Source organism: Typha latifolia, chromosome 2 (genome assembly GCF_019914945.1).
Source record: "Typha latifolia isolate L0001 chromosome 2, TyphaL0001v2, whole genome shotgun sequence".
In the NCBI taxonomy this organism is placed as follows: domain Eukaryota; kingdom Viridiplantae; phylum Streptophyta; class Magnoliopsida; order Poales; family Typhaceae; genus Typha; species Typha latifolia.
Window position 1 is genome coordinate 7,141,096 of NC_133087.1, and position 27,920 is coordinate 7,169,015.

The 27,920-nt window shown below is 44.5% G+C and overlaps 1 protein-coding gene, 23 non-coding genes and 3 pseudogenes across 29 annotated transcripts in view; all 27 read left to right on the forward strand.

Moving 5' to 3' along the window:
• Nucleotides 1-67: 67 nt before the first annotated feature.
• LOC140783138 (5S ribosomal RNA) lies at nt 68-185 on the forward strand. The gene has a single exon (XR_012108091.1). It is a non-coding gene; the product is annotated as a 5S ribosomal RNA (ribosomal RNA).
• Nucleotides 186-307: 122 nt separating this feature from the next.
• Nucleotides 308-426, forward strand: LOC140783127 (5S ribosomal RNA). Its single transcript, XR_012108080.1, has one exon. It is a non-coding gene; the product is annotated as a 5S ribosomal RNA (ribosomal RNA).
• A 118-nt stretch (nt 427-544) lies between these two features.
• On the forward strand, nt 545-659 carry LOC140783074 (5S ribosomal RNA). The gene has a single exon (XR_012108043.1). It is a non-coding gene; the product is annotated as a 5S ribosomal RNA (ribosomal RNA).
• A 118-nt stretch (nt 660-777) lies between these two features.
• LOC140783060 (5S ribosomal RNA) lies at nt 778-895 on the forward strand. Its single transcript, XR_012108030.1, has one exon. It is a non-coding gene; the product is annotated as a 5S ribosomal RNA (ribosomal RNA).
• A 128-nt stretch (nt 896-1,023) lies between these two features.
• On the forward strand, nt 1,024-1,141 carry LOC140783139 (5S ribosomal RNA). Its single transcript, XR_012108092.1, has one exon. It is a non-coding gene; the product is annotated as a 5S ribosomal RNA (ribosomal RNA).
• A 117-nt stretch (nt 1,142-1,258) lies between these two features.
• LOC140783116 (5S ribosomal RNA) lies at nt 1,259-1,377 on the forward strand. The gene has a single exon (XR_012108069.1). It is a non-coding gene; the product is annotated as a 5S ribosomal RNA (ribosomal RNA).
• Nucleotides 1,378-1,499: 122 nt separating this feature from the next.
• Nucleotides 1,500-1,616, forward strand: LOC140783015 (5S ribosomal RNA). Its single transcript, XR_012107988.1, has one exon. It is a non-coding gene; the product is annotated as a 5S ribosomal RNA (ribosomal RNA).
• A 123-nt stretch (nt 1,617-1,739) lies between these two features.
• On the forward strand, nt 1,740-1,854 carry LOC140783041 (5S ribosomal RNA). Its single transcript, XR_012108013.1, has one exon. It is a non-coding gene; the product is annotated as a 5S ribosomal RNA (ribosomal RNA).
• A 118-nt stretch (nt 1,855-1,972) lies between these two features.
• On the forward strand, nt 1,973-2,091 carry LOC140783022 (5S ribosomal RNA). Its single transcript, XR_012107994.1, has one exon. It is a non-coding gene; the product is annotated as a 5S ribosomal RNA (ribosomal RNA).
• Nucleotides 2,092-2,210: 119 nt separating this feature from the next.
• On the forward strand, nt 2,211-2,328 carry LOC140783140 (5S ribosomal RNA). The gene has a single exon (XR_012108093.1). It is a non-coding gene; the product is annotated as a 5S ribosomal RNA (ribosomal RNA).
• Nucleotides 2,329-2,448: 120 nt separating this feature from the next.
• Nucleotides 2,449-2,566, forward strand: LOC140783141 (5S ribosomal RNA). Its single transcript, XR_012108094.1, has one exon. It is a non-coding gene; the product is annotated as a 5S ribosomal RNA (ribosomal RNA).
• A 121-nt stretch (nt 2,567-2,687) lies between these two features.
• Nucleotides 2,688-2,805, forward strand: LOC140783055 (5S ribosomal RNA). The gene has a single exon (XR_012108026.1). It is a non-coding gene; the product is annotated as a 5S ribosomal RNA (ribosomal RNA).
• Nucleotides 2,806-2,927: 122 nt separating this feature from the next.
• Nucleotides 2,928-3,045, forward strand: LOC140783142 (5S ribosomal RNA). Its single transcript, XR_012108095.1, has one exon. It is a non-coding gene; the product is annotated as a 5S ribosomal RNA (ribosomal RNA).
• A 117-nt stretch (nt 3,046-3,162) lies between these two features.
• Nucleotides 3,163-3,281, forward strand: LOC140783117 (5S ribosomal RNA). The gene has a single exon (XR_012108070.1). It is a non-coding gene; the product is annotated as a 5S ribosomal RNA (ribosomal RNA).
• Nucleotides 3,282-3,396: 115 nt separating this feature from the next.
• Nucleotides 3,397-3,515, forward strand: LOC140783118 (5S ribosomal RNA). The gene has a single exon (XR_012108071.1). It is a non-coding gene; the product is annotated as a 5S ribosomal RNA (ribosomal RNA).
• Nucleotides 3,516-3,635: 120 nt separating this feature from the next.
• On the forward strand, nt 3,636-3,754 carry LOC140783119 (5S ribosomal RNA). Its single transcript, XR_012108072.1, has one exon. It is a non-coding gene; the product is annotated as a 5S ribosomal RNA (ribosomal RNA).
• Nucleotides 3,755-3,875: 121 nt separating this feature from the next.
• Nucleotides 3,876-3,996, forward strand: LOC140783069 (5S ribosomal RNA). The gene has a single exon (XR_012108039.1). It is a non-coding gene; the product is annotated as a 5S ribosomal RNA (ribosomal RNA).
• A 122-nt stretch (nt 3,997-4,118) lies between these two features.
• Nucleotides 4,119-4,236, forward strand: LOC140783143 (5S ribosomal RNA). Its single transcript, XR_012108096.1, has one exon. It is a non-coding gene; the product is annotated as a 5S ribosomal RNA (ribosomal RNA).
• Nucleotides 4,237-4,348: 112 nt separating this feature from the next.
• LOC140783077 (5S ribosomal RNA) lies at nt 4,349-4,468 on the forward strand. Its single transcript, XR_012108046.1, has one exon. It is a non-coding gene; the product is annotated as a 5S ribosomal RNA (ribosomal RNA).
• A 125-nt stretch (nt 4,469-4,593) lies between these two features.
• Nucleotides 4,594-4,711, forward strand: LOC140783087 (5S ribosomal RNA; annotated as a pseudogene).
• A 123-nt stretch (nt 4,712-4,834) lies between these two features.
• Nucleotides 4,835-4,951, forward strand: LOC140783089 (5S ribosomal RNA; annotated as a pseudogene).
• A 125-nt stretch (nt 4,952-5,076) lies between these two features.
• LOC140783072 (5S ribosomal RNA) lies at nt 5,077-5,193 on the forward strand. Its single transcript, XR_012108041.1, has one exon. It is a non-coding gene; the product is annotated as a 5S ribosomal RNA (ribosomal RNA).
• Nucleotides 5,194-5,309: 116 nt separating this feature from the next.
• Nucleotides 5,310-5,426, forward strand: LOC140783076 (5S ribosomal RNA). The gene has a single exon (XR_012108045.1). It is a non-coding gene; the product is annotated as a 5S ribosomal RNA (ribosomal RNA).
• Nucleotides 5,427-5,545: 119 nt separating this feature from the next.
• On the forward strand, nt 5,546-5,663 carry LOC140783151 (5S ribosomal RNA). The gene has a single exon (XR_012108104.1). It is a non-coding gene; the product is annotated as a 5S ribosomal RNA (ribosomal RNA).
• A 320-nt stretch (nt 5,664-5,983) lies between these two features.
• On the forward strand, nt 5,984-6,102 carry LOC140783024 (5S ribosomal RNA). The gene has a single exon (XR_012107996.1). It is a non-coding gene; the product is annotated as a 5S ribosomal RNA (ribosomal RNA).
• Nucleotides 6,103-6,218: 116 nt separating this feature from the next.
• On the forward strand, nt 6,219-6,336 carry LOC140783081 (5S ribosomal RNA; annotated as a pseudogene).
• An 855-nt stretch (nt 6,337-7,191) lies between these two features.
• The window catches only part of LOC140782110 (negative regulator of systemic acquired resistance SNI1), a 31,482-nt gene continuing 10,753 nt past the window's right edge, over nt 7,192-27,920 (forward strand). For 2 of the 6 annotated variants that reach the window (XM_073128497.1, XM_073128503.1), the window contains exons 1-11: nt 7,196-7,377; nt 7,459-7,525; nt 7,623-7,716; nt 7,804-7,866; nt 7,958-8,023; nt 11,213-11,281; nt 12,057-12,138; nt 12,225-12,274; nt 12,446-12,658; nt 12,734-12,804; nt 12,890-12,959. In XM_073128497.1, the coding sequence (XP_072984598.1) occupies nt 7,278-7,377; nt 7,459-7,525; nt 7,623-7,716; nt 7,804-7,866; nt 7,958-8,023; nt 11,213-11,281; nt 12,057-12,138; nt 12,225-12,274; nt 12,446-12,658; nt 12,734-12,804; nt 12,890-12,959 (945 nt within the window). In that variant the 5' untranslated portion in view covers nt 7,196-7,277. Of the gene's footprint in view, nt 7,378-7,458; nt 7,526-7,622; nt 7,717-7,803; nt 7,867-7,957; nt 8,024-11,212; nt 11,282-12,056; nt 12,139-12,224; nt 12,275-12,445; nt 12,659-12,709; nt 12,805-12,889; nt 12,960-27,920 lie in introns of all 6 variants that reach the window. The other 4 variants (XM_073128500.1, XM_073128502.1, XM_073128501.1 and 1 more) reach the window with 3 other exon arrangements.

The window sequence follows — 27,920 nt, forward strand, 5'->3', positions numbered from 1 at the left end:
ACTCTCTCTCTCTCTCTCTCTCGAGCCTCCTTCTCCTCTCAAATGCGTTTAGCGGTGTCAATCCTTCGGGTGCGATCATACTAGCACTAATGCACCGGATCCCATCAGAACTCCGCAGTTAAGCGTGCTTGGGCGAGAGTAGTACTAGGATGGGTGACCCCCGGGAAGTCCTCGTGTTGCACCCCACACTTTTTTTGCCGTCCCGCCGCCGGAGATGCCAAAGTCCCCGTCCTCGAGGGAACTCTCTCTCTCTCTCTCTCTCGAGCCTCCTTCTCCTCTCAAATGCGTTTAGCGGTGTCAATCCTTCGGGTGCGATCATACTAGCACTAATGCACCGGATCCCATCAGAACTCCGCAGTTAAGCGTGCTTGGGCGAGAGTAGTACTAGGATGGGTGATCCCCTGGGAAGTCCTCGTGTTGCACCCCCACTCTTTTTGCCGTCCCGCGCCGGAGATGCCAAAGTCCCCGTCCTCGAGGGAACTCTCTCTCTCTCTCTCTCGAGCCTCCTTCTCCTCTCAAATGCGTTTAGCGGTGTCAATCCTTCGGGTGCGATCATACTAGCACTAATGCACGGATCCCATCGAACTCCGCAGTTAAGCGTGCTTGGGCGAGAGTAGTACTAGGATGGGTGACCCCGGGAAGTCCTCGTGTTGCACCCCACTCTTTTTTTGCCGTCCCCGCTCGCCGGAGATGCCAAAGTCCCCGTCCTCGGGAACTCTCTCTCTCTCTCTCGAGCCTCCTTCTCCTCTCAAATGCGTTTAGCGGTGTCAATCCTTCGGGTGCGATCATACTAGCACTAATGCACCGGATCCCATCGAACTCCGCAGCTTAAGCGTGCTTGGGCGAGAGTAGTACTAGGATGGGTGACCCCCGGGAAGTCCTCGTGTTGCACCCCCACTCTTTTTGCCGTCCCCGTCGCCGGAGATGCCAAAGTCCCCGTCCTCGAGGGAACTCTCTCTCTCTCTCTCGAGCTCTCTCGAGCCTCCTTCTCCTCTCAAATGCGTTTAGCGGTGTCAATCCTTCGGGTGCGATCATACTAGCACTAATGCACCGGATCCCATCAGAACTCCGCAGTTAAGCGTGCTTGGGCGAGAGTAGTACTAGGATGGGTGACCCCCGGGAAGTCCTCGTGTTGCACCCCCACTCTTTTGCCGTCCCCGCGCGGAGATGCCAAAGTCCCCGTCCTCGAGGGAACTCTCTCTCTCTCTCTCTCGAGCCTCCTTCTCCTCTCAAATGCGTTTAGCGGTGTCAATCCTTCGGGTGCGATCATACTAGCACTAATGCACCGGATCCCATCAGAACTCCGCAGTTAAGCGTGCTTGGGCGAGAGTAGTACTAGGATGGGTGACCCCCTGGGAAGTCCTCGTGTTGCACCCCACACTTTTTTGCCGTCCCCCGCGCCGGAGATGCCAAAGTCCCCGTCCTCGAGGGACTCCTCTCTCTCTCTCTCTCTCGAGCCTCCTTCTCCTCTCAAATGCGTTTAGCGGTGTCAATCCTTCGGGTGCGATCATACTAGCACTAATGCACCGGATCCCATCGAACTCCGCAGCTAAGCGTGCTTGGGCGAGAGTAGTACTAGGATGGGTGACCCCTGGGAAGTCCTCGTGTTGCACCCCACTCTTTTTGCCGTCCTCGCTGCCGGAGATGCCAAAGTCCCCGTCCTCGAGGGAACTCTCTCTCTCTCTCTCTCTCTCGAGCCTCCTTCTCCTCTCAAATGCGTTTAGCGGTGTCAATCCTTCGGGTGCGATCATACTAGCACTAATGCACCGGATCCCATCGGAACTCCGCAGTTAAGCGTGCTTGGGCGAGAGTAGTACTAGGATGGGTGACCCTGAAGTCCTCGTGTTGCACCCCCACTCTTTTTGCCGTCCCCGCCGCCGGAGATGCCAAAGTCCCCGTCCTCGAGGGAACTCTCTCTCTCTCTCTCGAGCCTCCTTCTCCTCTCAAATGCGTTTAGCGGTGTCAATCCTTTGGGTGCGATCATACTAGCACTAATGCACCGGATCCCATCAGAACTCCGCAGCTTAAGCGTGCTTGGGCGAGAGTAGTACTAGGATGGGTGACCCCCGGGAAGTCCTCGTGTTGCACCCCCACTCTTTTTGCCGTCCCCGCTCGCCGGAGATGCCAAAGTCCCCGTCCGAGGGAACTCTCTCTCTCTCTCTCTCGAGCCTCCTTCTCCTCTCAAATGCGTTTAGCGGTGTCAATCCTTCGGGTGCGATCATACTAGCACTAATGCACCGGATCCCATCAGAACTCCGCAGTTAAGCGTGCTTGGGCGAGAGTAGTACTAGGATGGGTGACCCCCGGGAAGTCCTCGTGTTGCACCCCCACTTTTTTGCCGTCCTCGCTGCCGGAGATGCCAAAGTCCCCGTCCTCGAGGGAACTCCTCTCTCTCTCTCTCTCGAGCCTCCTTCTCCTCTCAAATGCGTTTAGCGGTGTCAATCCTTCGGGTGCGATCATACTAGCACTAATGCACCGGATCCCATCAGAACTCCGCAGTTAAGCGTGCTTGGGCGAGAGTAGTACTAGGATGGGTGACCCCCGGGAAGTCCTCGTGTTGCACCCCACACTTTTTGCCGTCCCCCGCGCCGGAGATGCCAAAGTCCCCGTCCTCGAGGGAACTCTCTCTCTCTCTCTCTCTCGAGCCTCCTTCTCCTCTCAAATGCGTTTAGCGGTGTCAATCCTTCGGGTGCGATCATACTAGCACTAATGCACCGGATCCCATCGAACTCCGCAGCTTAAGCGTGCTTGGGCGAGAGTAGTACTAGGATGGGTGACCCCTGGGAAGTCCTCGTGTTGCACCCCCACTCTTTTGCCGTCCTCGCTGCCGGAGATGCCAAAGTCCCCGTCCTCGAGGGAACTCCTCTCTCTCTCTCTCTCTCGAGCCTCCTTCTCCTCTCAAATGCGTTTAGCGGTGTCAATCCTTCGGGTGCGATCATACTAGCACTAATGCACCGGATCCCATCAGAACTCCGCAGTTAAGCGTGCTTGGGCGAGAGTAGTACTAGGATGGGTGACCCCCGGGAAGTCCTCGTGTTGCACCCCCACTTTTGCCGTCCCCGCCGCCGGAGATGCCAAAGTCCCCGTCCTCGAGGGAACTCTCTCTCTCTCTCTCTCGAGCCTCCTTCTCCTCTCAAATGCGTTTAGCGGTGTCAATCCTTCGGGTGCGATCATACTAGCACTAATGCACCGGATCCCATCAGAACTCCGCAGTTAAGCGTGCTTGGGCGAGAGTAGTACTAGGATGGGTGACCCCCTGGGAAGTCCTCGTGTTGCACCCCCACTCTTTTTCCTGCCGGAGATGCCAAAGTCCCCGTCCTCGAGGGAACTCTCTCTCTCTCTCTCTCTCTCGAGCCTCCTTCTCCTCTCAAATGCGTTTAGCGGTGTCAATCCTTCGGGTGCGATCATACTAGCACTAATGCACCGGATCCCATCAGAACTCCGCAGTTAAGCGTGCTTGGGCGAGAGTAGTACTAGGATGGGTGACCCCCTGGGAAGTCCTCGTGTTGCACCCCCACTCTTTTTGCCGTCCTCGCTGCCGGAGATGCCAAAGTCCCCGTCCTCGAGGGAACTCTCTCTCTCTCTCTCTCGAGCCTCCTTCTCCTCTCAAATGCGTTTAGCGGTGTCAATCCTTCGGGTGCGATCATACTAGCACTAATGCACCGGATCCCATCAGAACTCCGCAGTTAAGCGTGCTTGGGCGAGAGTAGTACTAGGATGGGTGACCCCCTGGGAAGTCCTCGTGTTGCACCCCCACTCTTTTTGCCGTCCTCGCTGCCGGAGATGCCAAAGTCCCCGTCCTCGAGGGAACTCCTCTCTCTCTCTCTCTCGAGCCTCCTTCTCCTCTCAAATGCGTTTAGCGGTGTCAATCCTTCGGGTGCGATCATATACTAGCACTAATGCACCGGATCCCATCGAACTCCGCAGCTTAAGCGTGCTTGGGCGAGAGTAGTACTAGGATGGGTGACCCCCTGGGAAGTCCTCGTGTTGCACCCCCACTTTTTTTGCCGTCCTCGCTGCCGGAGATGCCAAAGTCCCCGTCCTCGAGGGAACTCTCTCTCTCTCTCTCTCTCGAGCCTCCTTCTCCTCTCAAATGCGTTTAGCGGTGTCAATCCTTCGGGTGCGATCATACTAGCACTAATGCACCGGATCCCATCAGAACTCCGCAGTTAAGCGTGCTTGGGCGAGAGTAGTACTAGGATGGGTGACCCCCGGGAAGTCCTCGTGTTGCACCCCCACTCTTTTGCCGTCCCCGCCGCCGGAGATGCCAAAGTCCCCGTCCTCGAGGGAACTCCTCTCTCTCGAGCCTCCTTCTCCTCTCAAATGCGTTTAGCGGTGTCAATCCTTCGGGTGCGATCATACTAGCACTAATGCACCGGATCCCCCATCGAACTCCGCAGCTTAAGCGTGCTTGGGCGAGAGTAGTACTAGGATGGGTGACCCCTGGGAAGTCCTCGTGTTGCACCCCCACTCTTTTTGCCGTCCCCGTCGCCGGAGATGCCAAAGTCCCCGTCCTCGAGGGAACTCCTCTCTCTCTCTCTCTCTCTCGAGCCTCCTTCTCCTCTCAAATGCGTTTAGCGGTGTCAATCCTTCGGGTGCGATCATACTAGCACTAATGCACCGGATCCCATCGTAACTCCCAGCTTAAGCGTGCTTGGGCGAGAGTAGTACTAGGATGGGTGACCCCTGGGAAGTCCTCGTGTTGCACCCCCACTCTTTTTGCCGTCCTCGCTGCCGGAGATGCCAAAGTCCCCGTCCTCGAGGGAACTCCTCTCTCTCTCTCTCTCTCGAGCCTCCTTCTCCTCTCAAATGCGTTTAGCGGTGTCAATCCTTCGGGTGCGATCATACTAGCACTAATGCACCGGATCCCATCAACTCCGCAGCTTAAGCGTGCTTGGGCGAGAGTAGTACTAGGATGGGTGACCCCCGGGAAGTCCTCGTGTTGCACCCCACTCTTTTTGCCGTCCTCGCTGCCGGAGATGCCAAAGTCCCCGTCCTCGAGGGAACTCCCTCTCTCTCTCTCTCTCTCTCGAGCCTCCTTCTCCTCTCAAATGCGTTTAGCGGTGTCAATCCTTCGGGTGCGATCATACTAGCACTAATGCACCGGATCCCATCAGAACTCCGCAGCTAAGCGTGCTTGCGAGAGAGTAGTACTAGGATGGGTGACCCCGGGAAGTCCTCGTGTTGCACCCCCACTCTTTTTGCCGTCCCCGCCGCCGGAGATGCCAAAGTCCCCGTCCCCGAGGGAACTCTCTCTCTCTCTCGAGCCTCCTTCTCCTCTCAAATGCGTTTAGCGGTGTCAATCCTTCGGGTGCGATCATACTAGCACTAATGCACCGGATCCCATCGAACTCCGCAGCTTAAGCGTGCTTGGGCGAGAGTAGTACTAGGATGGGTGACCCCGGGAAGTCCTCGTGTTGCACCCCCACTCTTTTGCCGTCCCCGTCGCCGGAGATGCCAAAGTCCCCGTCCTCGAGGGAACTCTCTCTCTCTCTCTCTCGAGCCTCCTTCTCCTCTCAAATGCGTTTAGCGGTGTCAATCCTTTGGGTGCGATCATACTAGCACTAATGCACCGGATCCCATCGAACTCCGCAGTTAAGCGTGCTTGGGCGAGAGTAGTACTAGGATGGGTGACCCCCCGGGAAGTCCTCGTGTTGCACCCCCACTTTTTTGCCGTCCTCGCCGCCGGAGATGCCAAAGTCCCCGTCCCGAGGGAACTCCTCTCTCTCTCTCTCTCGAGCCTCCTTCTCCTCTCAAATGCGTTTAGCGTGTCAATCCTTTGGGTGCGATCATACTAGAGTAAGCGTGCTTGGGCGAGAGTAGTACTAGGATGGGTGACCCCCGGGAAGTCCTCGTGTTGCACCCCCACTCTTTTTGCCGTCCTCGCTGCCGGAGATTCCAAAGTCCCCGTCCTCGAGGGAACTCCTCTCTCTCTCTCGAGCCTCCTTCTCCTCTCAAATGCGTTTAGCGGTGTCAATCCTTCGGGTGCGATCATACTAGCACTAATGCACCGGATCCCATCGAACTCCGCAGCTTAAGCGTGCTTGGGCGAGAGTAGTACTAGGATGGGTGACCCCCTGGGAAGTCCTCGTGTTGCACCCCCACTCTTTTTGCCGTCCTCGCTGCCGGAGATGCCAAAGTCCCCGTCCTCGAGGGAACTCTCTCTCTCTCTCTCGAGCCTCCTTCCTCTCAAATGCGTTTAGCGGTGTCAATCCTTCGGGTGCGATCATACTAGCACTAATGCACCGGATCCCATCAGAACTCCGCAGCTTAAGCGTGCTTGGGCGAGAGTAGTACTAGGATGGGTGTGACCGGGAAGTCCTCGTGTTGCACCCCCACTCTTTTTGTCGTCCTCGCTGCCGGAGATTCCAAAGTCCCCGTCCTCGAGGGAACTCCTCTCTCTCTCTCGAGCCTCCTTCTCCTCTCAAATGCGTTTAGCGGTGTCAATCCTTCGGGTGCGATCATACTAGCACTAATGCACCGGATCCCATCAGAACTTGCACCCCACTCTTTTTGCCGTCCTCGCTGCCGGAGATGCCAAAATGTTAAAAGTAGTATTACGATGGGTGACCCCCTGGGAAGCGAGAGTAGTACTAGGATGGGTGACCCCCTGGGAAGTCCTCGTGTTGCACCCCCACTCTTTTTGCCGTCCTGGTTGCCGGAGCTGCCAAAATGTTAAAAGTAGTATTACGATGGGTGACCCCCTGGGAAGTCCTCGGGTGCGATGTGAGTCTTTTTGACACAAATATATAGAGAAAGTTTGTAATGTCATAACTTTTTGCTCGGTTATCTGTTTTAGTCATAAAATATGTTGTTTTGAAGATATGAAAGAGTTTTAAAAAGTGGAATAACGCAGTGATTCGTTGTAGGCAGCTGCGCTCAGAATCGCAAAAAAAGGATCGTAACTTTTCCCTAATTTACTTTGAATTTTTTTTTCTATTCCAAAATGCTAATAACTCTTTAAAGTTTTTTATAATAGTTGAACATTTATAAAATAAACTTTTTGATATTTTTATCTAAAGGTAAAAGATTGAACTTATTAATGTTTTATTTAGGGCTATAGTGCTGCAGATCAATTTTGGTACTAAGTTTGAACTATAACTATTGTCTTGCCGTCTTGGCAAAATAAAATATGAAATTGGGCTAGTTTATTCAAAAACTCAATTTATATGCCCTGCTTATTATTTTGGCGGGTAGGAAGACTTCGGCGACTGATTTAGGGCTTTTCTCTTCCTCTGCTCCGTGTGACCTCTCGTCTTCCCATCTAATTCCTCACGATGGATAAAGCCCAGAACAACAATCGAGGGTTCGACGAGAACACCATGGCTATCCTCGATTCCTCCGGCATTAAGGATTCTCGCGATATCCACGATGACAGTACTATTTCGACACTACTGCCACAACTCTCTCTCTCTCTCTCTCTCTCTCTTGACGCCAATTTCTTCCACTTTTTCGTAGGAGTCTCCTTCCTCGAAGCCGTCCGATCCACTTCACTTGCTTCTGATTCCCCTTCGGCTCCCTCTTGGTGCTGTTCCCCTATTTGTCCTTCTGTTATTTTGATGGAAAGTTTATTCCTTCCGCATAATTTTACTTACTTCATTCTTGTTCTGTTGTCTTGATAGGAACATGTATGATGCCATCTTCAAGATTCTTAGAGATAGCGAATCTCTGGAACTGGCAATGGCTAGCTACCAGATCTTGAGTGACTTAGACAAAGTGAATTTCTTCATATTCTGTTCTTTTCAGTTCGGGATGACTGGATGGTATATTGATTATGGATGGCATTCTTTTTGTGTCTTGCAGCAGTACCTAAGAGTTTATTTGACAAATTCTGGTGGGACTGATGAACTTGTTATTGTTAAAGAGGTGATGCAAAGATATATCTTTAATCCCTGCTAATGAGGTCCTTCAATCTTGTGTCACTTCTGATTAAGTTGACAACTTGTGGCTTCTGTAGATTTGGTCACCGTTTATTCTTGTCCAGGAATCTGTGATAACTTCAAATCATCTTTTTGACACTTTGGTGAGCTGAATCCTAATAAGAATGCATGCCGTACCAATATCTTGTCTGCATTGCTGCTTCTATTTATCTTTCTGTTACAATATGTTAATGTGGTTTCTAGCCTTAATACTATCAATATTTGATAACAAGAGGAAAATTGAAATGTTTCATCCTTGACCGCTGAACAATCATATAGTAATTGACTTTTGTTTCTTTCTGTTCTACTATGTTTAAATGATTCTAAACCAGTTCTTGTTTAACTTCTAGCAAAATGTGCTTCCCAGATGCAGAGGGATCTTTTAGTGAAGCATGAGACAACGACAAAGAACAACTTTGGAAGATATACTACATTCCTATTTAAGTTTAGAGAAAGTGGAAATGAAATCGCCATGGCCAACTTTTACTCAATTTTTATTCTTCAAATGTCAATAGTTAGGATATACTACATTCAAGAGGATAAGTAGTTTAAATGAGTACGCTAGACTAGTTTAATTTACTAATTTTATGATAGTAGCACTAGTTGTTTTTGAAAGATCTTTGTGGTATCTATTCCTTATTCTCTCATTTCTTGAGCTTATTTATATTTCTCTGACACAAACATGCTACTCAATAAATTCTGGGGTGGGAGTCACATTACTATTTATTGTGGGTTTGTCATGGTGCTGCTGCATATGCAACCATTTCTATGGTTGAGACTATGCTGCAGGAACGAAGTGATTGGCTTCTGCTAGAGTACATTAACCAATTTGGAAGTTGTAATATACGATGAAAAAGAACCACAACTTTTTCTAATAAGCATGAGCATGAGTGTCTTGAAAAATTGGTAAAAACACTTATGTACAAGCTATAAAGGAATTAATTACAACTTCATACAGAATATAAAGGAATTAATATTATTAAATCGACATATGATTTGATCATTAACATAATTGCACTGACAAGTGAAAAATTTCAAAATATCATAATTGTTTCTATGATTTAAGTGAATAAATTGATCCAGTTTGGGTGGGTCCATGGTTTTTTTACTCTTTGGTGAGAGATGTTTTCACGTTAAAATAATTGTGTCGTGGTCTTTGCCATGTTTACTTTTCCTATTCTTACTCGGTTTTTTGTTTTCTATTCTTACGCGGATTTTCACTTACCAATTTAAGTTCGGTTTTCAAGTGAGAGTAAAATTAGGATTTTCATCTCCCACTTGGTTTTAGTTCTCTAAATACAATTCTTAATCGATTTTCCTGAAAAACTAATAGGATTTTTTTTCTATATGAATTCAGTTTTGTTTTTGACTTTAACTTCAGTTAGATTTTTTCTTTTCATACCTTTAAACCTAATGAGTATAGGAATCATCTCCCTGAAATTCTCAATTGGTTTCCCAAAGAAGTATCTCTTATCTTAGAGCGATACTCATTCTTCATTGTGCTCTTTTAAAAGTGACATTTCATTTGTTAAATCTAACACACATGATTAAAACTGAAATAGATTGAATAAAGACCATTTTGCCTTTGTATAAATTATTTGAATTGATTCAAAAAGACAAACTATTCAATATTTTTACCCAATATCATAGTACAAGGAAATAAACCTTCCTTTATGCAAGAAAAAAATCATTTATAGAAATTTTACACTCTAAATTTCAAGAAAGAAGGGTATGTTACTCATTTATGTATATTAATTAAAAAAAATCTCCATTACAAACTAATCATAGCAAATTAGGTAATTATAATATTTTGACAGTTTTCAGTGGCAAATATGTAAAAATCCCTTAACTAAATTACAAAAAAGCTCTACATGTTGGATGTTAGAGTCACTGCCACAATGATGACTTTATGATCATGATTGGTAATGTTCAAGATACTAGTTGTAAATCTATGTCTGACTTGCCTTCTATTATCTATTTGGTGCTAAGTACTACATTTTTTCCTAATTATCTCTATCAAGGTGTCATATCCTTGTATCTGTAACCAATCCTAGAATTTTACATATTTTACATATTTAAATATTCCAATTTTAGTTTGTTTTGCTTGTTTCCCTAAATTCATATGTAAAGTAGCTTCTTGGTAAGCTTTTAACAATTAACACACCTATAATCTTTCTCAGACAGAATACTTATGATTGTTTACTAAGGTTAAGAGATTGTTCCGTTTTTTGAAAAGAACAATAATGATAGAAAAAGAAAGCACAATTTTCCTAATTATAAGTTCGTTCTGCAATTTTAGGAAAAGCACTCAAACCAATCTCTAAGTCAGGCAGATTTTGACTTAAGCAGATTTTAGTTCTGGGTCATCATGGATTGGAATCTAGTTTCAGAGTTCCAGTTGTAGTTTCAAACAATGCTTTATGCATGTTGGATGTTGGTGTTTATCACTTCTTCTTACGTTATTGTACATATACTTAGGTTAGCGTATGCTTTCTAAGATGCAGTGACTTTGAGCCTAAGGTGTCTGACATGGGAATCAAATGAAAACTGACTTGTAAATGACCCTACGTAGATGCAATTGTCTTCAACCTTTAAATAAATTTCATGTCATCAGACTCACACAATTACAATAAGTATTCACTATCCCACCTAAGCCTTTTGTAATAAAAAGTGTAAAGGTTCATCTGAATTTTCTAGTGCTCTCATATAGATATGTTAGGAGAACGTTGACAAGTCTTTCTTCTTTTAGCATAGCGGTGGATCTTGTCAGACTGTGAGCATCATGATTATGTCATCATGCCATTCTCTGGCTGCATATTCTAGGTTTTCTATGTTTGATACTCCATGTATAGTTGAATTATCAGTTTAAGGAATTATGAGATTAAACTCATCATTCAAGCTGTTAATAATTGTGACTCTTAAAGGAGCCCCTTCTTATTCATTTTATATGGACTGATCTTTACGTAAATTAGAAAAAGGTTGTATCTTTTAAATCACTGTTAGAATGATGACCTTATATTCAGGATAGGTAATGTTCAAGTTATGAGTTGTTTGCATATTTACCTATGTCTGAATTGACCTCTGTTCTGTTTGGTTTAAAGAACGTATTGTTTTTATTTAATATCTTTATCGAGGTCATTTACTATTGTTTGCATCTACCAATGGTCATTTAACAAGTCAGTTTTCTTTTGATTGCATGAGTGTGAGTCTGATGAAGATGTGGCATTTACCAATGGTTTAAAGAATCACTATTGGAATTCCATTTGATTTAGTTATCTCTGTTTCTTTTAAAGAAATTTTCTGCCTTGATAGAGGACATGGCTCAAGCAGTCAATAGCTTGGATGTTCAAGAGGGAATGAAGGTAAGTGTTAACTGTCTTAATTGTTCCTTTTGATCTATGAAGTTCATTGCTGTTCTATGTGTGCTTCCCTTCTGGTTTCATACTTTAATCATTGCAACCATGGGTTTAATAGACAACTTTGTATTTCTTTTGTTAGTATTCATCAAAGAAAATAATAATAACATAAAAAAAGATACATCCCTCTTTGTTTTCATAAGTTGATTTGTAATGAAGGGATTCTTGTTCATGTATATACAAAAAACTACAAAGCAACTAGGGAGCTTTGAAATTGTTGCATACTTACATGGTTTCTTTTTTCGTTTCTCCATTCAGCCATACCTTTTGCCAGCATGCTAAAGATTGCTTAAGAAATATATGAAGTGGTAGGTCAGGTAAAGTTTATGTGTAACTATGAAAAACACATATGTTAATTTACTTTCTACTTTCTCTTTATCTTGGATTCACCAGAAATCGCATGTAGCCATTGCTTAAAAATGCTTTATGCAATATCCTACCTTTTCTATGTTGTCCAAGAATGTCTTGCATAGCTACTCAAATTTTCATCTTTAACGTTTCTCTTTGCCAAGACAGCCACCTTAATTCTGCTTCAGCTCCCGTTAGTTCAAACAACTATCTTCTCCCATACTGCTGCATCTGAAATTATTTTAAGCTACAATTATTTTGACAAAGTATAATTAGATCCTTCAAATACAGATTTATATTGATTCATTCATAAATGTCTTATTTCTGTTTCATGTTCTTTTGAAGTTGAAATTTTGTCCATTACAATGTTTAGGCTGTACGAAACATGTTGCTGTTTCAGTACCTTGTCAATGTTCTTGAGGCAGATTTCATACCTCGACACACTTTATATAAAGGTTAACCTTTAGCATGTCATTTTGGTTTTACTTACATTCACTACTCTATTTTCTTCTATTCATCTACTTCAATGGTGTTATGACAGAATCATTGAATTGGGTCCTTTTTAGGGAATCTGTGCTTAATATGATTCTGGTATGTATATACTTCCACAACTGGAAACCAAGAAACATTTCCTCATTTTTATGTCCATTTACCAAAGAAATATTAAATTATTTCTGGATTTTATGCAAATTCATACGCATGTTTTTCTTTCTTGTCTACATAAGGGAATCAAGTTTTATTTGAATTGTAAATGAGTGGCAGGGATCACGAAAAGTAAACTTTAAAAGTTTAGTCAGGGATTGCATGTCCCTTGTTCTTAAGCGATGCCGCCATAACATGAGAAACAGCCTTCAAGATCTGAAAGTTGTGAAAGAAAGTGGTAAATCAACAAATGATTCAGATGTATCTTTGGTAAATGCAATTCCTGAGCTACAAAGAAGAACCTGTAGTGCTGTGCAAAAACTTTTCACACTGGTGAGAATTTGACTATTCTTTTGAGGTACTATGTTATTTACATGGTTGAAGGTTAAATCTTTGAGGTCCTTCAAGATTATGGGGCTGGATGATATTAGAAAAGAGGCAGATTTACTAGGAGCTACTTCAAGAATCGATGGCTTCAGGTTATTGTATTTTCAATTTGTGTTCATAACTGAAAGATGCCATTTATCATTGTGGATGATGTTTTAATATTAGCCTTTTGTGCAGGAGTCCTGCTTTGGAGATTATTTTGGATGAACTAACTTACAACATAAATCATGTGTCCCCATTTCTTGAGGTAATTAGAGGATCATTCCTGTTTATTTCTTGATCTCTTTCTTTTTTTCTTTCTTTCTTTCTTCTTCTTAGGTTATGCAAATCTTAGGCTCTCAATTGGCAACTGACTTGTGATGGACTAGCATACAATTGCATGTCATCATTGTCGTTGCTTTGTGATGTAGAACGGAGATACTAGCAAAGAACAAATGAACAAACCTGCAAAATCCAACAATAGAGTGCTATAATTCACCAACGAAAAAAGTAGACAATATCAAAAACTCTAAATATTCATTTTAGAAAAATGATCTACAACCACAAAGATAGAATCTGCTTTTGGAAGGTATGTGGTAAATCAAGTATAGGTGCTGAGGTGTACAAACCATTGTTTTGTTTGCGATGCTTGGCTGATTGATAAGTTCTAAACTGACCGATTAATTTGGTTGCATCACATTTAGGCTTGGATAATAATTTGGCATTCAACTTCCTTGGTAGTCTCATCTTGTCTGAAATGACCTAAAGGCATTAACATGAATTTTTCAAACTAAAAACTCACGCACAAATGTGCGAGATATACAAAGTTTGTTGGTCTTAAATAAATACCCTTTTTGGAAAGAATAGCTATCTAGAGATGTTTGGGTCATTCGATAAAATGAGAAAGACTTCTCCAAAGTTAGGGCATGAAAAGTAATCTTTCTTTAGTTTGTCAAATCTGTGACTTTGATACTTATGATAGAAAGAAGTTAACTCTTCGACTAAACACATTGATCGCGTTGTTTTTGTGATCACGTTGTTTTCGACTTCAACACTATGTTTTGAATGCAAAAGTGTAAGGCAGCAGCGACGGATGCGGCAACAACGACCGATACGACAACAATGGTGTCGGTGGAGTAGCGGTGGCAACAAGAACAATATCGGTGGAGTTTGCAAAAAACGACAACAAGTGCTGCAGCGACGATATCAGTGAAGTCGACAGCAACAACAATGAATGTAGCAACAATGATGGCAAGGTGAAGCTTGAGGGAGGTAGGAGACTCATCGCAGGAAGGGCTGTTGGTCGTCCATGGATGCCGAGGAGGAAAATGGTGAGTCAGTGAAATTTAATAGTGTTGCGGGTTATTTTTATTTATTTGTTTTGGTTTTAGTTGGAGGTGAAAGGAAAAAGATGTGGAAGTGGGATGAGAGCTCGAAGAGGAAGGAGGGATAAGGAGGGATTAAAGGGGGAGGTCAAGGTGGTAGCTAGGCTTTAGGTTTTTTCTTTTAACTATTCTTTTCCTCTCGGACTAGAGGTTGAAGATTATTAGGAATAAAATGGAAAAAGAAATCACGTGATTAGGCACGCTTGATTTAGGTGTCGTAGCAAAATAATGGAATTTTTTTGAAACATCAGGTGGTGACATGATGGATGGGTTGTTTGAGAAGTATGGTGGGCACATGGGTTTTGAGGGTAGAAGAATTTGGGGGATAAAGGAAATGCCAAAATGGAAAGAAAGATAAATCTTCTTTGGCTTGTGGATTTGGGGAAAGACATTCAAAATTTGGGTAGGTTTCGATAGTTTAGATATGATTAGGAAAGAAAGCTAAATTTGTTGAGATATAGATAAAGAGTAGTTGGTAGAGAATATTTGTCCAATGCTAGAAGATTATAAAACTAGATTGGTTCGTTCAATAACCTTCCAATCTATGTTTTTGATATTCACACCCTTCTCAAATTTGGAACGTATTTGGGTTTAATTTTGATGAAGTTCCGATGGTGGTGTTGGTGGCGGGTGGAGATGATCTCAGGTTAGAGGGCTAGAGGTAAAGTTGTAAGCCTGTAATGGAAGGGTGGACATAAGGAAGATGGTTATGGTTGATTTGGGATGGAGGAAAGCTTAAGAGGGTTTTGGATTGGTGGTTGATGGTGGTGAGGTAAAAAATAAATGAGAGAACCGACAATGGTGGTCAAAGGCAAGGCGCGACTTATCTAGGTGGTGGCTGGGCGCAACGATGGCTGTGTCGTGCCACTATCGGCACGGCACGTGCCGAGCGGCACGCCTCAACATGTCCCGCTGTGCTAGCGTGCCACTAGCACGCACATATCATATTTTTAATTACCTTTTTAGGATATTTAAAGACGCTTTTGGGTATTTGATATGTCAATCTTTAGTTTTTGGTTTAAATATATGTATTAAAAAATTTAAAATCTACATTATAATGTTATATCTTTATAGTATTTTTGTAAATGACATATTTTATTAAAGATAAGGCAATAGTTAAATATAAATATTATTTAACACATTCTATGATTGAAGACATTAATTAAAACTAATATTAATGATTAAATAATTTATAATATAATTGAACACATAATATTAATTGATAATAGTTTAATAATTAAAATTAATATCTAGTTTAATGTAAACTGACAAGAAGGATCAAAGACTTTATTTGTTGGTATAAGAATAACACAAGAATGTTGCAGGAAATACTCTCGATATTCTTCAAAACTTATTTATTAGTATTGCTCGTTATAACATCTTACACAATCTTCATACAAATAAGAATTTCATAATTCTCCTATGATATGATGTAGATATTGAAAATGAATAGCACTGACACAGGCACAGACATATTATAAACATATACAGATTGTAGAAATAGAGTATAATAAGGGTGTTCTGGCTCTAGTGGGTGTGATTGTGTTACAAACCGGCATAATCTGATCGACAATGGTTTTGGACTTGATGAAGCACGTAACTTCCAAGGGAACTTGTGAACAATTTAACTAATGGGTCCTCCTGAATTTTAGATTTGTTGTTGCTCTTAGAGAGAACTTTCCAATAGATCCAATATCATGGAATTCAGACGGTTAGATCTCAAGATATTGACCAAACAATGGCCGAAGGTCAATTAGATTCTAGCTTAATAGCCCACCAATGGCTAGATAGATGCTAGGTTTAGTTCTTCGTGTGAAGGGGGAGAAGTTGTTGTAGAAGGAGGTTAAAAGCTGGAAGAGGCCGACCAAAGACTTGGGCAATGGAAGAAGGGAGGTGGGAGAGGGTGCCAATGACTAGATACAAGTAGAGAAGGAGATAAAGGCCAAAGCCAATTTCAATATCATCATAAGACTCCAATTAGGGTTTCTTCCACATATATATAGAGGCTCACCCTAAAAACTCCTCAACTAAGTTAAAGAACTCCAAACAACCCTAACAAATCCTAACAAAACCCACACTTTTGCCGCGGTGCGTTCGAACGTGCTCGATCGCGTTCGAACGCGGAATTTCTGTTCTCTGTCGATGCGAACGTTGTGCAGGTGTTCGAACAACCGCGTTCGAACGGCCCAATTCCGTTCGAACGCGCTATTTGCGTTCTCTGTTTTTGCGAACGTGATGCAGGCGTTCGCACCCCTTTGTTCGATCGCGGTCCCTGCGTTCGAACGCACCCCGACAAAAAATAATTTTATTACTTCTAATAAACTCAATTAGATAAATAAGCTCATTCCAATGAACCCAATGTCATGCGTTGAGCCAATATTGATCGAATCGTATCACTCCACGCTTTTGTTCACCTTGCCCTCAAGGTGTTAGCTCGGGATATCGGTCCATGAAGTCGGCTTCAGGCATCCATGTCGCCTCATATCCACTATGCGTCCTTGCCACTCCACAAAAATCTCAGTCACCCATTCATCTTGGACTCTAGTGCGTCGGCGAGCTAGGATGCGAACTGGAGTAGGAGTACTTGGTTTAGATTCAGACTCATCGGCTTCCGTCATCGTTGGCTCAGGTGGAACAACTCCAATGGGCTTGGTAGGGGGAACTCAAGCTTTGAGATTTGAGACGTGAAGTACTGGGTGTATTCGTGCCTCCTCAGGTAAGTCCAGGCGGTATGCTACAGGCCTAATCCTTTCGATCACCTGGTACGGTCCATAAAATTTTGGAGCTAACTTTTGATTGGGAATAGGTCTAACCAAGCTTTGCCGATATGGTTGGAGCTTGATGTAGACCTAATCCCCAATCGAAAAGGACCTCTCTTGGTTCCTCTGGTCATAGACTTGTTTCATCCTATTTTGGGCAGCCGCTAAGTGTATCTTGAGTCTCCTCAACACCTCGTCACGGTCTCGCAAAACTGTATCCACTTCGGTTTGATCAGTTCGGGCCGATGGCAAGTATGTATGCAAGGTGGGAGGTGGGCGCCCATAGACGGCCTTAAACGTATTGTATGACCACTCAGCCCATGGCAAATAAAATATCCACTATCGCGGTCGCTCGTCAACAAAACACCTCAAGTACTGCTCTAAGCAACGCTTCAACACCTCGGATTGGCTGTCCGTTTGAGGATGATAGGCTGAACTCATCCAGAAGGTAGTCCCTTGGAGTGCAAAGAATTCCTGCCAAAATTGACTCACAAATATAGGATCACATTCTGAAACAATTGATTTTGACATACTATGCATCTTGGCCATGTCGCACACATAAACCTCCGCAACCCTTTTTGTCGTATAGCTGTGATTGCTAGGAAAGAGCCTTGCTCATGTAGGCTATGGGTCTGCCCTCTTGCATTAAAACAGCCCCCACATCGACTCTGGATGCGTCGCATTCAGTGGTGAACAATTTGGTAAAATCTGCTAAAGCAAGGACCGGGGCTGAGATCATTGCCTTCTTCAAGGCTTCAAATGCTTCCCTTGCTTTGTCCGTCCATGAGAATGCACCCTTCCGTAGCAAGGCCGTGAGGGGAGCTGCAACCTTGCCATAGTTCGCTATAAACTGGCGATATTAGCCGATTAAACTGAGGAAACCACATAGCTCCTTGGTAGTCTTTGGCAGCGGCCAATCTACCATGCTTTAGATCTTCTTAGGGTCAGCTTCCATGCCATCTTTAGATATGATGTGACCTAGGTAGTCGACCTTTTATTGCCCCCATGAACACTTGGAGTCCTTTACTTTTAACTCATGTTGCCGAAGTAGGCCAAATATCGTTCGAAGATGCCCTAAGTGTTCTTCCCATGTCCGGTTGTATACCAATATATCATCAAAGAATATCAAAACATATTGCCTCAGATGAGGCCTAAATATATCATTCATTAAGCTTTGAAAAGCGGCGGGAGCATTGGTAAGACCGAAAGGTATAATGAGGAACTCGTCGTGTCTATCATGAGTTCTAAACGCCGTCTTGTGCACATCGAATGGTTCAACTCTGATTTGATGGTACTCAGCCCTCAAATTTAGCTTTAAAAAACAACATGCACCCGCCAATTCATCAAGCAACTCTTCAATCACCGGAATGGGGTACCGGTTTTTGACGGTGATAGAATTAAGAGCTCGATAGTCTATACAAAACCGCCACGACCCATCCTTCTTCCACATGAGTAAGATCGGTGAAGAATAGGAGCTTCTACTTGGCCTTTTCACCCTACTGGACAACATCTTTTGGATCATCTTTTGGACCATCTTTGTTATAGCCTCATTTTGAATGAATGGATATCAGTATGGCCTCAAATTGGCTGGACCCGCCCCGGGCATGATCTCGATGCGATGGTCTTGCGCCCTAGGTAGTGGCAGTCCATGAGTAAGTAGTGCTGGAATACATCTTCAAATTCCTGCAAAACAGCCTTTAAATTAGCGGGTAAGGGTGTTGGATCATCTGTCTTGGGCTCTTTTGATGAGTTGAACCTACGGCACCCGGGTTTCGGCAACCCTTCTAGGGTCCAAATCTATCCAATAAACCCGATCCCAAGCCCAAACTCAGTCCTTACTCCTCAGGACACTCAAAAGCCTAGCCGGCTAGACCCAGTCTTGTTGGTAAGTCAGATCCGAGCTAGGGATTTTTTCGTGTCTGAGCCATAAACCTTGCCTTCTTAAGTTGTGACTCGCCACAACCCTTCCTAGGGTTGTTCCACACCCTCTGATTTTCTTAGGGCTCACAGACTCACCACCTACTGATACGATCTTCTCTTTGGGGCTAAGGCTCTGATACCAGCTTGATATGATCTTCTCTTTGGGGCTAAGGCTCTGATACCAGCTTGATACGATCTGGCACGGAACTTTGAAATTAGATCCCAAAATATGCTATCGTCGGATCGACGTGAGATTTTGATATGTTGTAGCCTCGTAAAAGAGCTTTCCAACAAATCTAGTTACAGGCGAATCAGATTGGGGATCTCGAGATATTGTTCGTTTAATGGACGAACGTCAGGATGCTCTGTTTTGGATTCGTGGATGGAGGCACGAGATCCTAGGTAATGGTGGATGGTGGTGGACCGACGTTAATGTGGTGGCACCGGTGAAAAGTGATGGTGGAACGGTTGTGGTTGATGGAAGGATTAGGGCAAGTGTTGGATAGATTGGACGAAGGGGGAGAAAGGGCCACCCCTAAGGGACTAGGGTGATTAGCCTAGGACGAGAGAGGTTAGAAGCGGCGTCGCCGGGGATTGAGAGAACGGGAGCGAAGAAGACGAAGGAGGCAAGGCAAAACTCAATCTCAATAATCAATAATAATCTTGGTTGCCCTACACATCCTTTTATAGGCTAACCAACAACTCACATTAACCCTAAAACATAATTTTCGCCGACCGCGTTCGAACTCGCCCGACCGCGTTCGAACGCACCGAATTAGCTCTTCTGGATTTGCGAACGCGATGTAGGCGTTCGAACGCGTGATCGAACGCGCCTGTCGGTATTTGCGAACGCGATGCAGGCGTTCACAGTGCGTTCGAACGCACCGCGTTCGAACGCACAGTACATTCTCTTCACCACGTTCACAACCCCGTTCACAAACCGCGTTCGAACTCACTCCACCCGCGTTCGAACGCGACTTACAGAAAACTTATTTTAATGAAAATTAAACACTAAAACATGAAGCAAAATCACTCCTAAAGTGAATCCATGCTCGAGACGACGTCGATGAAGTCCGAATCGTATCAATCCACCACGCTTCCGCAACCTTGTCCTCAAGGTTTGAAGTTCGGAAAGTGATCCATGATATCTGACTCTAGCTCCCAGGTAGACTAGTCAGTAGATTTGCCCAGCCACTCAATTAGCACTTCGTCTCTAACGGTCCCATGGCGTCTTCTCCTGCGCGCCTAATACTCGGACCGGATCGGTGGGGCCATCCTCCTCCATTAGTTCGGGTAAGGCCGAACCCACCACATGGTTAGGCCCAATCCGGGCCTTCAATGCCGATACATGGAAGACCGGATGTATCCCGGTTCCTTCAGTAGGTCCAACCGGTAAGCTACCGGGACCGATTCGTTGTAGCACTCGGTACGGACCGTAGTACTTGTAACCCAACTTTTGGTTCAAAATTGGTCTCAATGTGGATTGTCGATACGGTTGAGCTCGAACGAACACCAATTGATCCACCTCAAATTCTCGCTCACGTCGGCCTTTGTCATGAGTTTGCTTCATGCGGTTTTGGGCCGTGGCTAGGTGAGTCTTGAGCAGTCTCAATGTTTCATCTCGATCGGCAAGCTCCAAGTCAAGCTCGGTCCTATCCGCCGCCGCGAGTCTATCATAGGCACGCAAGACAGTGGGAGTGCGCCCATAAACCACCTCAAAGGGGTCATGCCGATGCTAGAGTGATGAGTCGTATTGTATGACCACTCAGCCCATGGAAGGAATTTGACCCAATCCTTTGGTCGTTCCGCCACAAAGCATCGCAAGTATTGCTCCGGTCCGCGATTCACCACCTCGGTTTGGCCATCTCGCCTCGGGGTGATAAGCCGAACTCGGGTTGATTTGAGTCCCTTGCAATCGAAGAACTCGGACCAAAACTCACCGATGAAGATGCGATCCCGGCCTCGACACGATCGTCCTAGGCATCCCATGCAAGCGTGCCACTTCCCGAACAAAAATTTCAGCAACCCTTTTTGCTGAAAACGGGTGAGACAATGTTATGAAATGAGCATATTTGCTCGTCTATCCACCACAACCAACACCACCGATTGTCCCCGAACCTCCAAGCAGCCCCTCGATGAAGTCCATGGAGATATCCCGCCAAATACGCTCCGGTATAGGTAGTGGTTGTAGCAGCCCGCTAGGCTTGAGTGCCTCCGATTTGACTCGTTGGCAGATTTGACATTCACGCACATACTTCTTCACGTCCGTCTTCATCGCCGTCCATGTACAGGTTTTGGGCCAGCCGCTTGTAGGTACGTAATACCCCTTCATGCCCTGCTATAGGAGTATCATGGAAGTGTGCCATCAATAGTCTCCGTAGCTCTTCGTTCCGGGGTACCTTGATTCGCCCGCACTCTAGTACTAACCCATCGCGCTCCTCGTTCTCCGGGTGGCTTAAGGGGTTCTCTCTCAACTCCTCCATGAGTTGGACCAGCTCACTATCCTCTGCACTAGCTCTCCGCAGATCTGAGAAGAAAGGAAAGGTGGGCGCCGAGAAAGAAGCGAGCTCCCTTGCGACCCCTTCATTTGGAAGTTCAAGTAGCGGTTGGCTTCCATCTAGCAGCACTCTCTTCTCTTTTCTCCAAAACGTCAATGTGAGGTTTGTAAAATCAAATGTCACGGGCCCCAAGCTTCGAAGCCATTGGGTCCCCAAAACAATATCGGCACCTTGCAAGGCCAACGGATAAAGATCCAATGTGAAAGTTTGGCCTTGCACCTTCAATTCCGCACCTCCACAAATAGAATCCGCTCGCAATGTGGTGCCATCTCCGATCGTCACATCGAACCCTTCCGTGGGTTCCGACTCGAGCCCAATCTTCCTAAGGAGCCTCTTATCAATGAAGTTGTGGGTGGATCCGGTGTCAATCAAGATTCTCACTGTGGTTTTCTTGACTACCCCGTTTACCCGCAAGGTTTTTGGCGCAGCTGTCCCCGAATAGGCATGGAGGGAGATTTCGGCTATCATGTCCTCCACGGGTTGCTCCTTAGTTTCTTCTCCTTGATGTCCAGCCACATCTGCACCTTCAGCTGCAAACTCGTCCTCCGCTTCCTCCAATCCATCGATTAGCATCACCGATCCCATCGGTTTAGCGCAGCGATGCCCGGGTACAAACTTTTCATCACAACAGAAGCATAGGCCCTTGGCTCTTCTTTCTTCTACTTGGGCTGGTGTGAGTGCTCGTCCCGGACCTCTAGATGCATACTTCATATCTTGGGATGGCTTCAAGGGTGCTCGAGGAGGTACCACTGTAGCAAAGAACCCTTGGTACTCCGATAGTATTTCCCGCCGCTATGTTTGGTTGAGCTTGATTGCGGCTTCCTTGGCTCATCTAACTCGTTTCAAGTGTATCTTCATGGCCCTATGTTTGTCTTCCATAAGCACCGCATCTTCGAAGGCCTCCTTTAAAGTTCTAGGCTTTAAAGCCCTCACACGGCTTGTATGTCACCTCGCATCCCGGAGATGAAGGTCTTTGCGAAGTTGCCGATCCGTCCATGGTGGATGACATCGGCTACTAATCTTCTCAAATTCTTCTTGGTATGACCCAACCGTGGTCTTTTGCACCGTCTTTGAGAGGAGAGCATCAAAGTCTTCATATCCCGATGCTCCAAATCGCCGTGTGATATCGGCGCAAAATTCAGCCCAAGTTTCGATAGCCTCAGTGGCATTGGCTGCTCGAAACCAATGAAGCGCCGCATCCTCAAGGTGGAAGCTCGCAAGCGTCACCTTGTACTCTTCCGCCGTTCCTTGGTATGCAAAGAATTGCTCCGCCCTATACAACCAATCGATCGGGTCGCCACTTTTGAACTTGGGGAATTCGAGACGCACGACTTGCCCACGGATGCCATTGTCTCGTTCCGGATCATGTCCTTGTCTAACCGGGGGAGGATGCACCATGAAGGGTTGATGATCCCTCCTTCGGTTTTGATTAACTAGTTGTGGTTCCGGATCGTATTGACCCGCCCACGGATTTTGATCTCCAAGGCGGTCTCCATAGTGGTTCACCCGTCGGATGGGTTCACCTGCAACTGGACCTGGTGTAACCATCTTTACTTGCCTCTGCCCATAGGGTGGTGGTAGCAGCGGCTCTTGTGGTTGCAAAGGCTGAACCGGTGGCGGTGGGTTCAAGGGGGTGGACTTGCGTCGTGGGGTCGATGGTGCTTTCCCGTTCGCCCGTACTTCCCGCATCATCTCCATCATCATCTGGTTGTTGATGGCCAATTGCTCGAAATAGACCCCAACATGGCTTGAACGCTAGGTTCTTCCGTATTCTCGATTAGATCGGGCGGTTCCACGGGTGGAAGTCCTTGCAATCGTTTCTCCCTCCTCTATTGGGAGAATCTCTTCTTCATCATCTCGCCGTGCGTCATGGATCTGGTTGTCGTCATTGGAAGCGCTTGTCCGAGGAAAGGTGGCTCGATGCATTGATACGATCTTCTCTTTGGGGCTAAGGCTCGATAGCGCCTTGATACGATCTTCTCTTTGGGGCTAAGGCTCGATACCGGCTTGATACGATCGGCACGGAACTTTGAAATTAGATCCCAAAATATGCTGTCGTCGGATCGACGTGAGATTTTGATATGTTGTAGCCTCGTAAAAGAGCTTTCCAACAAATCTAGTTACAGGCGAATCGGAGTTGGGGATCTCGAGATATCGTTCATTTAATGGACGAACGTCAGGATGCTCTGTTTTGGATTCGTGGATGGAGGCACGAGATCCTAGGTAATGGTGGATGGTGGTGGACCGGCGTTAATGTGGTGGCATCGGTGAAAAGTGATGGTGGAACGGTTGTGGTTGATTGAAGGATTAGGGCAAGTGTTGGATAGATTGGACGAAGGGGGAGAAGAGGGCCATCCCTAAGGGACTAGGGTGATTAGCCGAACGAGGGAGGTTAGAAGCGGCGTCGCCGGGGATTGAGAGAACGGGAGCGAAGAAGACGAAGGAGGCAAGGCAAAACTCAATCTCAATAATCAATAATAATCTTGGTTGCCCTACACATCCTTTTATAGGCTAACCAACAACTCACATTAACCCTAAAACACAATTTTTGCCGACCGCGTTTGAACGCACCGAATTAGCTCTTCTGGATTTGCGAACGTGATGCAGGCGTTCGAACGCGTGATCGAACGCGCCTGTCGGTATTTGCGAACGCGATGCAGGCGTTCACAGTGCGTTCGAACGCATCGCGTTCGAACTCACTCCACCCGCGTTCGAACGCGACTTATAGAAAACTTATTTTAATGGAAATTAAACACTAAAACATGAAGCAAAATCACTCCTAAAGTGAATCCATGCTCGAGACGACGTCGGTGAAGTCCGAATCGTATCACCTACAAGGTGAGATACGCCCCTAATCGCATCAGCCCTATGCAAGATTTCAGACCCAAGCCAAGAAATCTCTTGGTGAGTTATTCTAGATCTGGTCCATTCCTGTGAGCCCAAGCACACCGGTCCATATCATCGGTATGATAAATCTACTTCTACCCTTTCAGATATGCCTTCTTTTGATCCTGTCATTTTCACCTTTTCCATCTACACAAAAAGAAAAAGATAGAGGCTGTTTTGGATGAGTATATAACATCTCATAATACTGAAAGAGGAGTTCATTGTTCCCTAGTCTGATGGAGAAATCAGTCGGATTCTGATAGTACGTGGATTACTAGAGAGGAGCTACAACAGATTGATCTTAGCATCTTGGAGTTCTATCAGAGCAGTCCTCAACCCAACTTGATTGAGTTGATTTTTTTCCCACCCTGAGAGAACTGGAGTGGACATTACCTTTAGATATGTGTATTTGCACAGGCATAGGAGGGCAGCCCACCTGGTGACCCTCTGGTTGGGTGAAAATCATGAGAGAGACTTTGGTGTTAAGAGTATCTTAGTCTTTTTATGTTAGGGTATTTTAATCTTTTCTCTCTCTTAGGGTTTTGCCTATATAAAGGCTTATGATGTTATTATTTGAGGTTAGTGAATATTTTGAGATTGCCTACTTTCTTTCTTTTGTTGGTGAATTCTAACACCCCGTTGATGGATTCCACAAGTTTTTTTCCTTTTTTCCTTTCTTCTTAATCGATACATCTGTTCTACATTACTGTGCATATTAATCTTTATCATACAGCTAACTCGGTTATGAACTAGTTATGCACTACTTAATAGTTTATATGCTTCTCTATTTGAGAATAATCCACATAGATTGCTCTGTGACATTATATGATTATTCCTTTCCATTGGAGATCTAAGTTGCCCTTGTTTATTATCTTTAGCTTGTAGTTTCTCTATATTTATGCTAAGAATGCTTAGGTGAGATTCAAACTGTACTAGAACTTTCTGAGAGCACATAAACAACACCTGATTGACCATTCAGTGATCTATGATGTTGATCCCATATTTGACCTAAGGCAATTGGTTGCATCAGTCTCTAACCTATATAGGTCCTTTACATTGTGTGTCCCATCATTGTCTGGTTCATCCTAGACACTAGGAAGATGCTCTATGGTGGATTTTAGGACTTTGATGCCCAAGTTATTGTAATCAGTGAGTTAGGGTTATGAATCAGGTCTCAATTCAGCATGGTTTGTTGAATTAAGGGCTATTTTAATTCAGACCTATAGGGAATGAGGAGTATAGTAACTATAGTCTGAAGGATCACTTTTCCCAAATTCAAGATCAAAAAGAGTAGACGAGCCCATGTTCATTCATGTAAGATGTAAAATTTATTGTCTTTATGCTGCAAGGCATGGCAAAAGGAAAGTTCAAATTTTAGTTTATTTGGATCTCATTCGTTTAAGTATGATGTGGGTTAATCTTTATTCCTCTTCTTGCCGTAAACTATAGCTTAGATATAGAAGACAACTGTAAAATTGTCATCTTTTTTCCTTGTCTAGACTATTCCCATGTCTGGAGGACTTCCCGGATGGGTTGCTTTTGGGTTGCATGAGCATAAACTACAAATAGATAGATTATTCTACCTGCCAAATTCTATAGATTTTACATAAGTCCCTCTGTATACTGATTTCAGTTGCCCAAAAATTAGAATCTTTGAGAGGATTAATGACAGGCCAATTGCCGAATAGTATATGTCATGACTCAAAATTAGAATTATGATTGACCATGCACCTCAATGTACTTGAGATACACGAAGTCTTAACTAATATTTTTTTGAATCCCAAACTAAAAAAATAATTTGTCTATAGCTAACTCCAATAAATATAATTCAATAATAAAGAAACACCAATGTTGTCGATAATGTGTCACCAATCAAACTAAAATAACAGATGGTTTAGAATAAAAATGTCTAATACAACTGATGGGCAAAATAGTAAAATCCTAAGTGGAGGTGTGGTCCCGGTGTATCTCGCTCAGTTGCCACATGGATCAGCACCTAATATATTAGAAGATAGAACTTATGAGCCAACAACTATAGCTCAGTGAGTAGAATTCACTCAAAAGCCAAATAAATCCGAATCCATAACATAACTTTAAATAATTATGAATCCAATAATATAAAATGAGAATCTTACTAAGCTTGTTTATGATAACAATAATAATAACAGTACAAGTAATAACAAAGTAAATTATATCTCATAACATGGTTTGTGTTAATATGCTGAATTTCTTTTAGTATTAATAATAGTGTCATATGTCTCAATTTGGGACTATGCCGGAGGATCCATATCAACTATAAGTCACCTTGATATGCACTCAAGTCTTTTCCTTATAGTTAGTCCAGTTAGAATTACCAGAAGGTGTCACTATGTACTAAACTCACCCTGTCTTTTCCACTAACCATAGAGAAAGATTAGAGTCACCACAGGGAGATTTCTAATCTAGTCTGGGACTGTTCTCTAAGCATGCTAGAGTCACCTAAACGAATCATATGTTGATCAAGTATAGATCTGTTCTCTGGACTGAAATCTAATCGTATCAGGGTCACCTAAATGGATCATATGTTAATCAGGAATATGTCTATCCCCTGGACTTCAAGGTAATCTTAAGTCACCACAGGGAGATGCATGAAGAATATTTAGCTAGTGTCTGTTTTTAAAGTCCTACCACTTATCCATTATGTTTTTCCCACTAATATTATCGATCATATGAATGACTATCTATACTAAGTATAACAATGTAGTAGGTCTTATATTTTGCACATAGAACATAAATATGCACAAAAAGATATAATAATGTAATTACACATTGAATTTATACATGATCTGATAAAAAAAATAAAATACAAGACAAATAAATAAAATAAATACGTAAGTAAACCCACTCACCTGTGCAAGTGAAACGATTAAAACCTCTTGTCCGTGGGTTAAGAAAAAAATCATCATATTTAATAACATATTTCAATTTAACTAATATCATGATTTCTAAAATTTAAAACTAATTAAATTATTTAAATGGACTTGCTTAAGCCCAAAGCCCACCAAAACCATTAAATAGTTTGGGCTTAAGGCCCAAACCCACTAATATAAATGAATCGGGTTGGGTCTTCTGGATCCGAGATCCAAACCTGAACCCAATTAACATAAATGGGTTGGCTCGGGTTGACCCCGAGCCCACCCCTTGCTTCCTTCCTCGAGGGGATCGACAACTAGAGAAAGAAAAGAAAGGGAGACCAATGATCACTGCCGTCGGAGGTCCATTGACGGTACCCAATGGCTCCTCACCACTACAACCACATGCTCAAAAAGGGAGGAGGTCGGATTGATCGTCGACGGTTGGAGTCAACTTCATGCCCGACGGCGATCCAAGCCACGAGGGCTCCAACGGAAGTACCCACAGCAACAAGGCGACGTCACGAAGCTCCCGAAATAGGAGCGGTAGCAGCCTGAAGCTGCCGACCTGCAAGCTTCGCCGACCCACAAACGCCCAAATAATTAGGTAATTCTTTTCTAGCCTATTTAATTTTTAATTAACTTTGAGGGGTGGAAGAGCACTCAAATGAGTCGAGTTGCGATCTCTGATTGCTCCGACGATGCTCCGACGCGCCGATCCGAGGATGCGAATCCAATGAGAAATAGGAGAAGAAGAAGAAGATGATGATGATGAGAGAAAGGGTAGGAGGAGGGGGTTTTCGGCATGAGTCCCCCCTAATTTAGGGTTA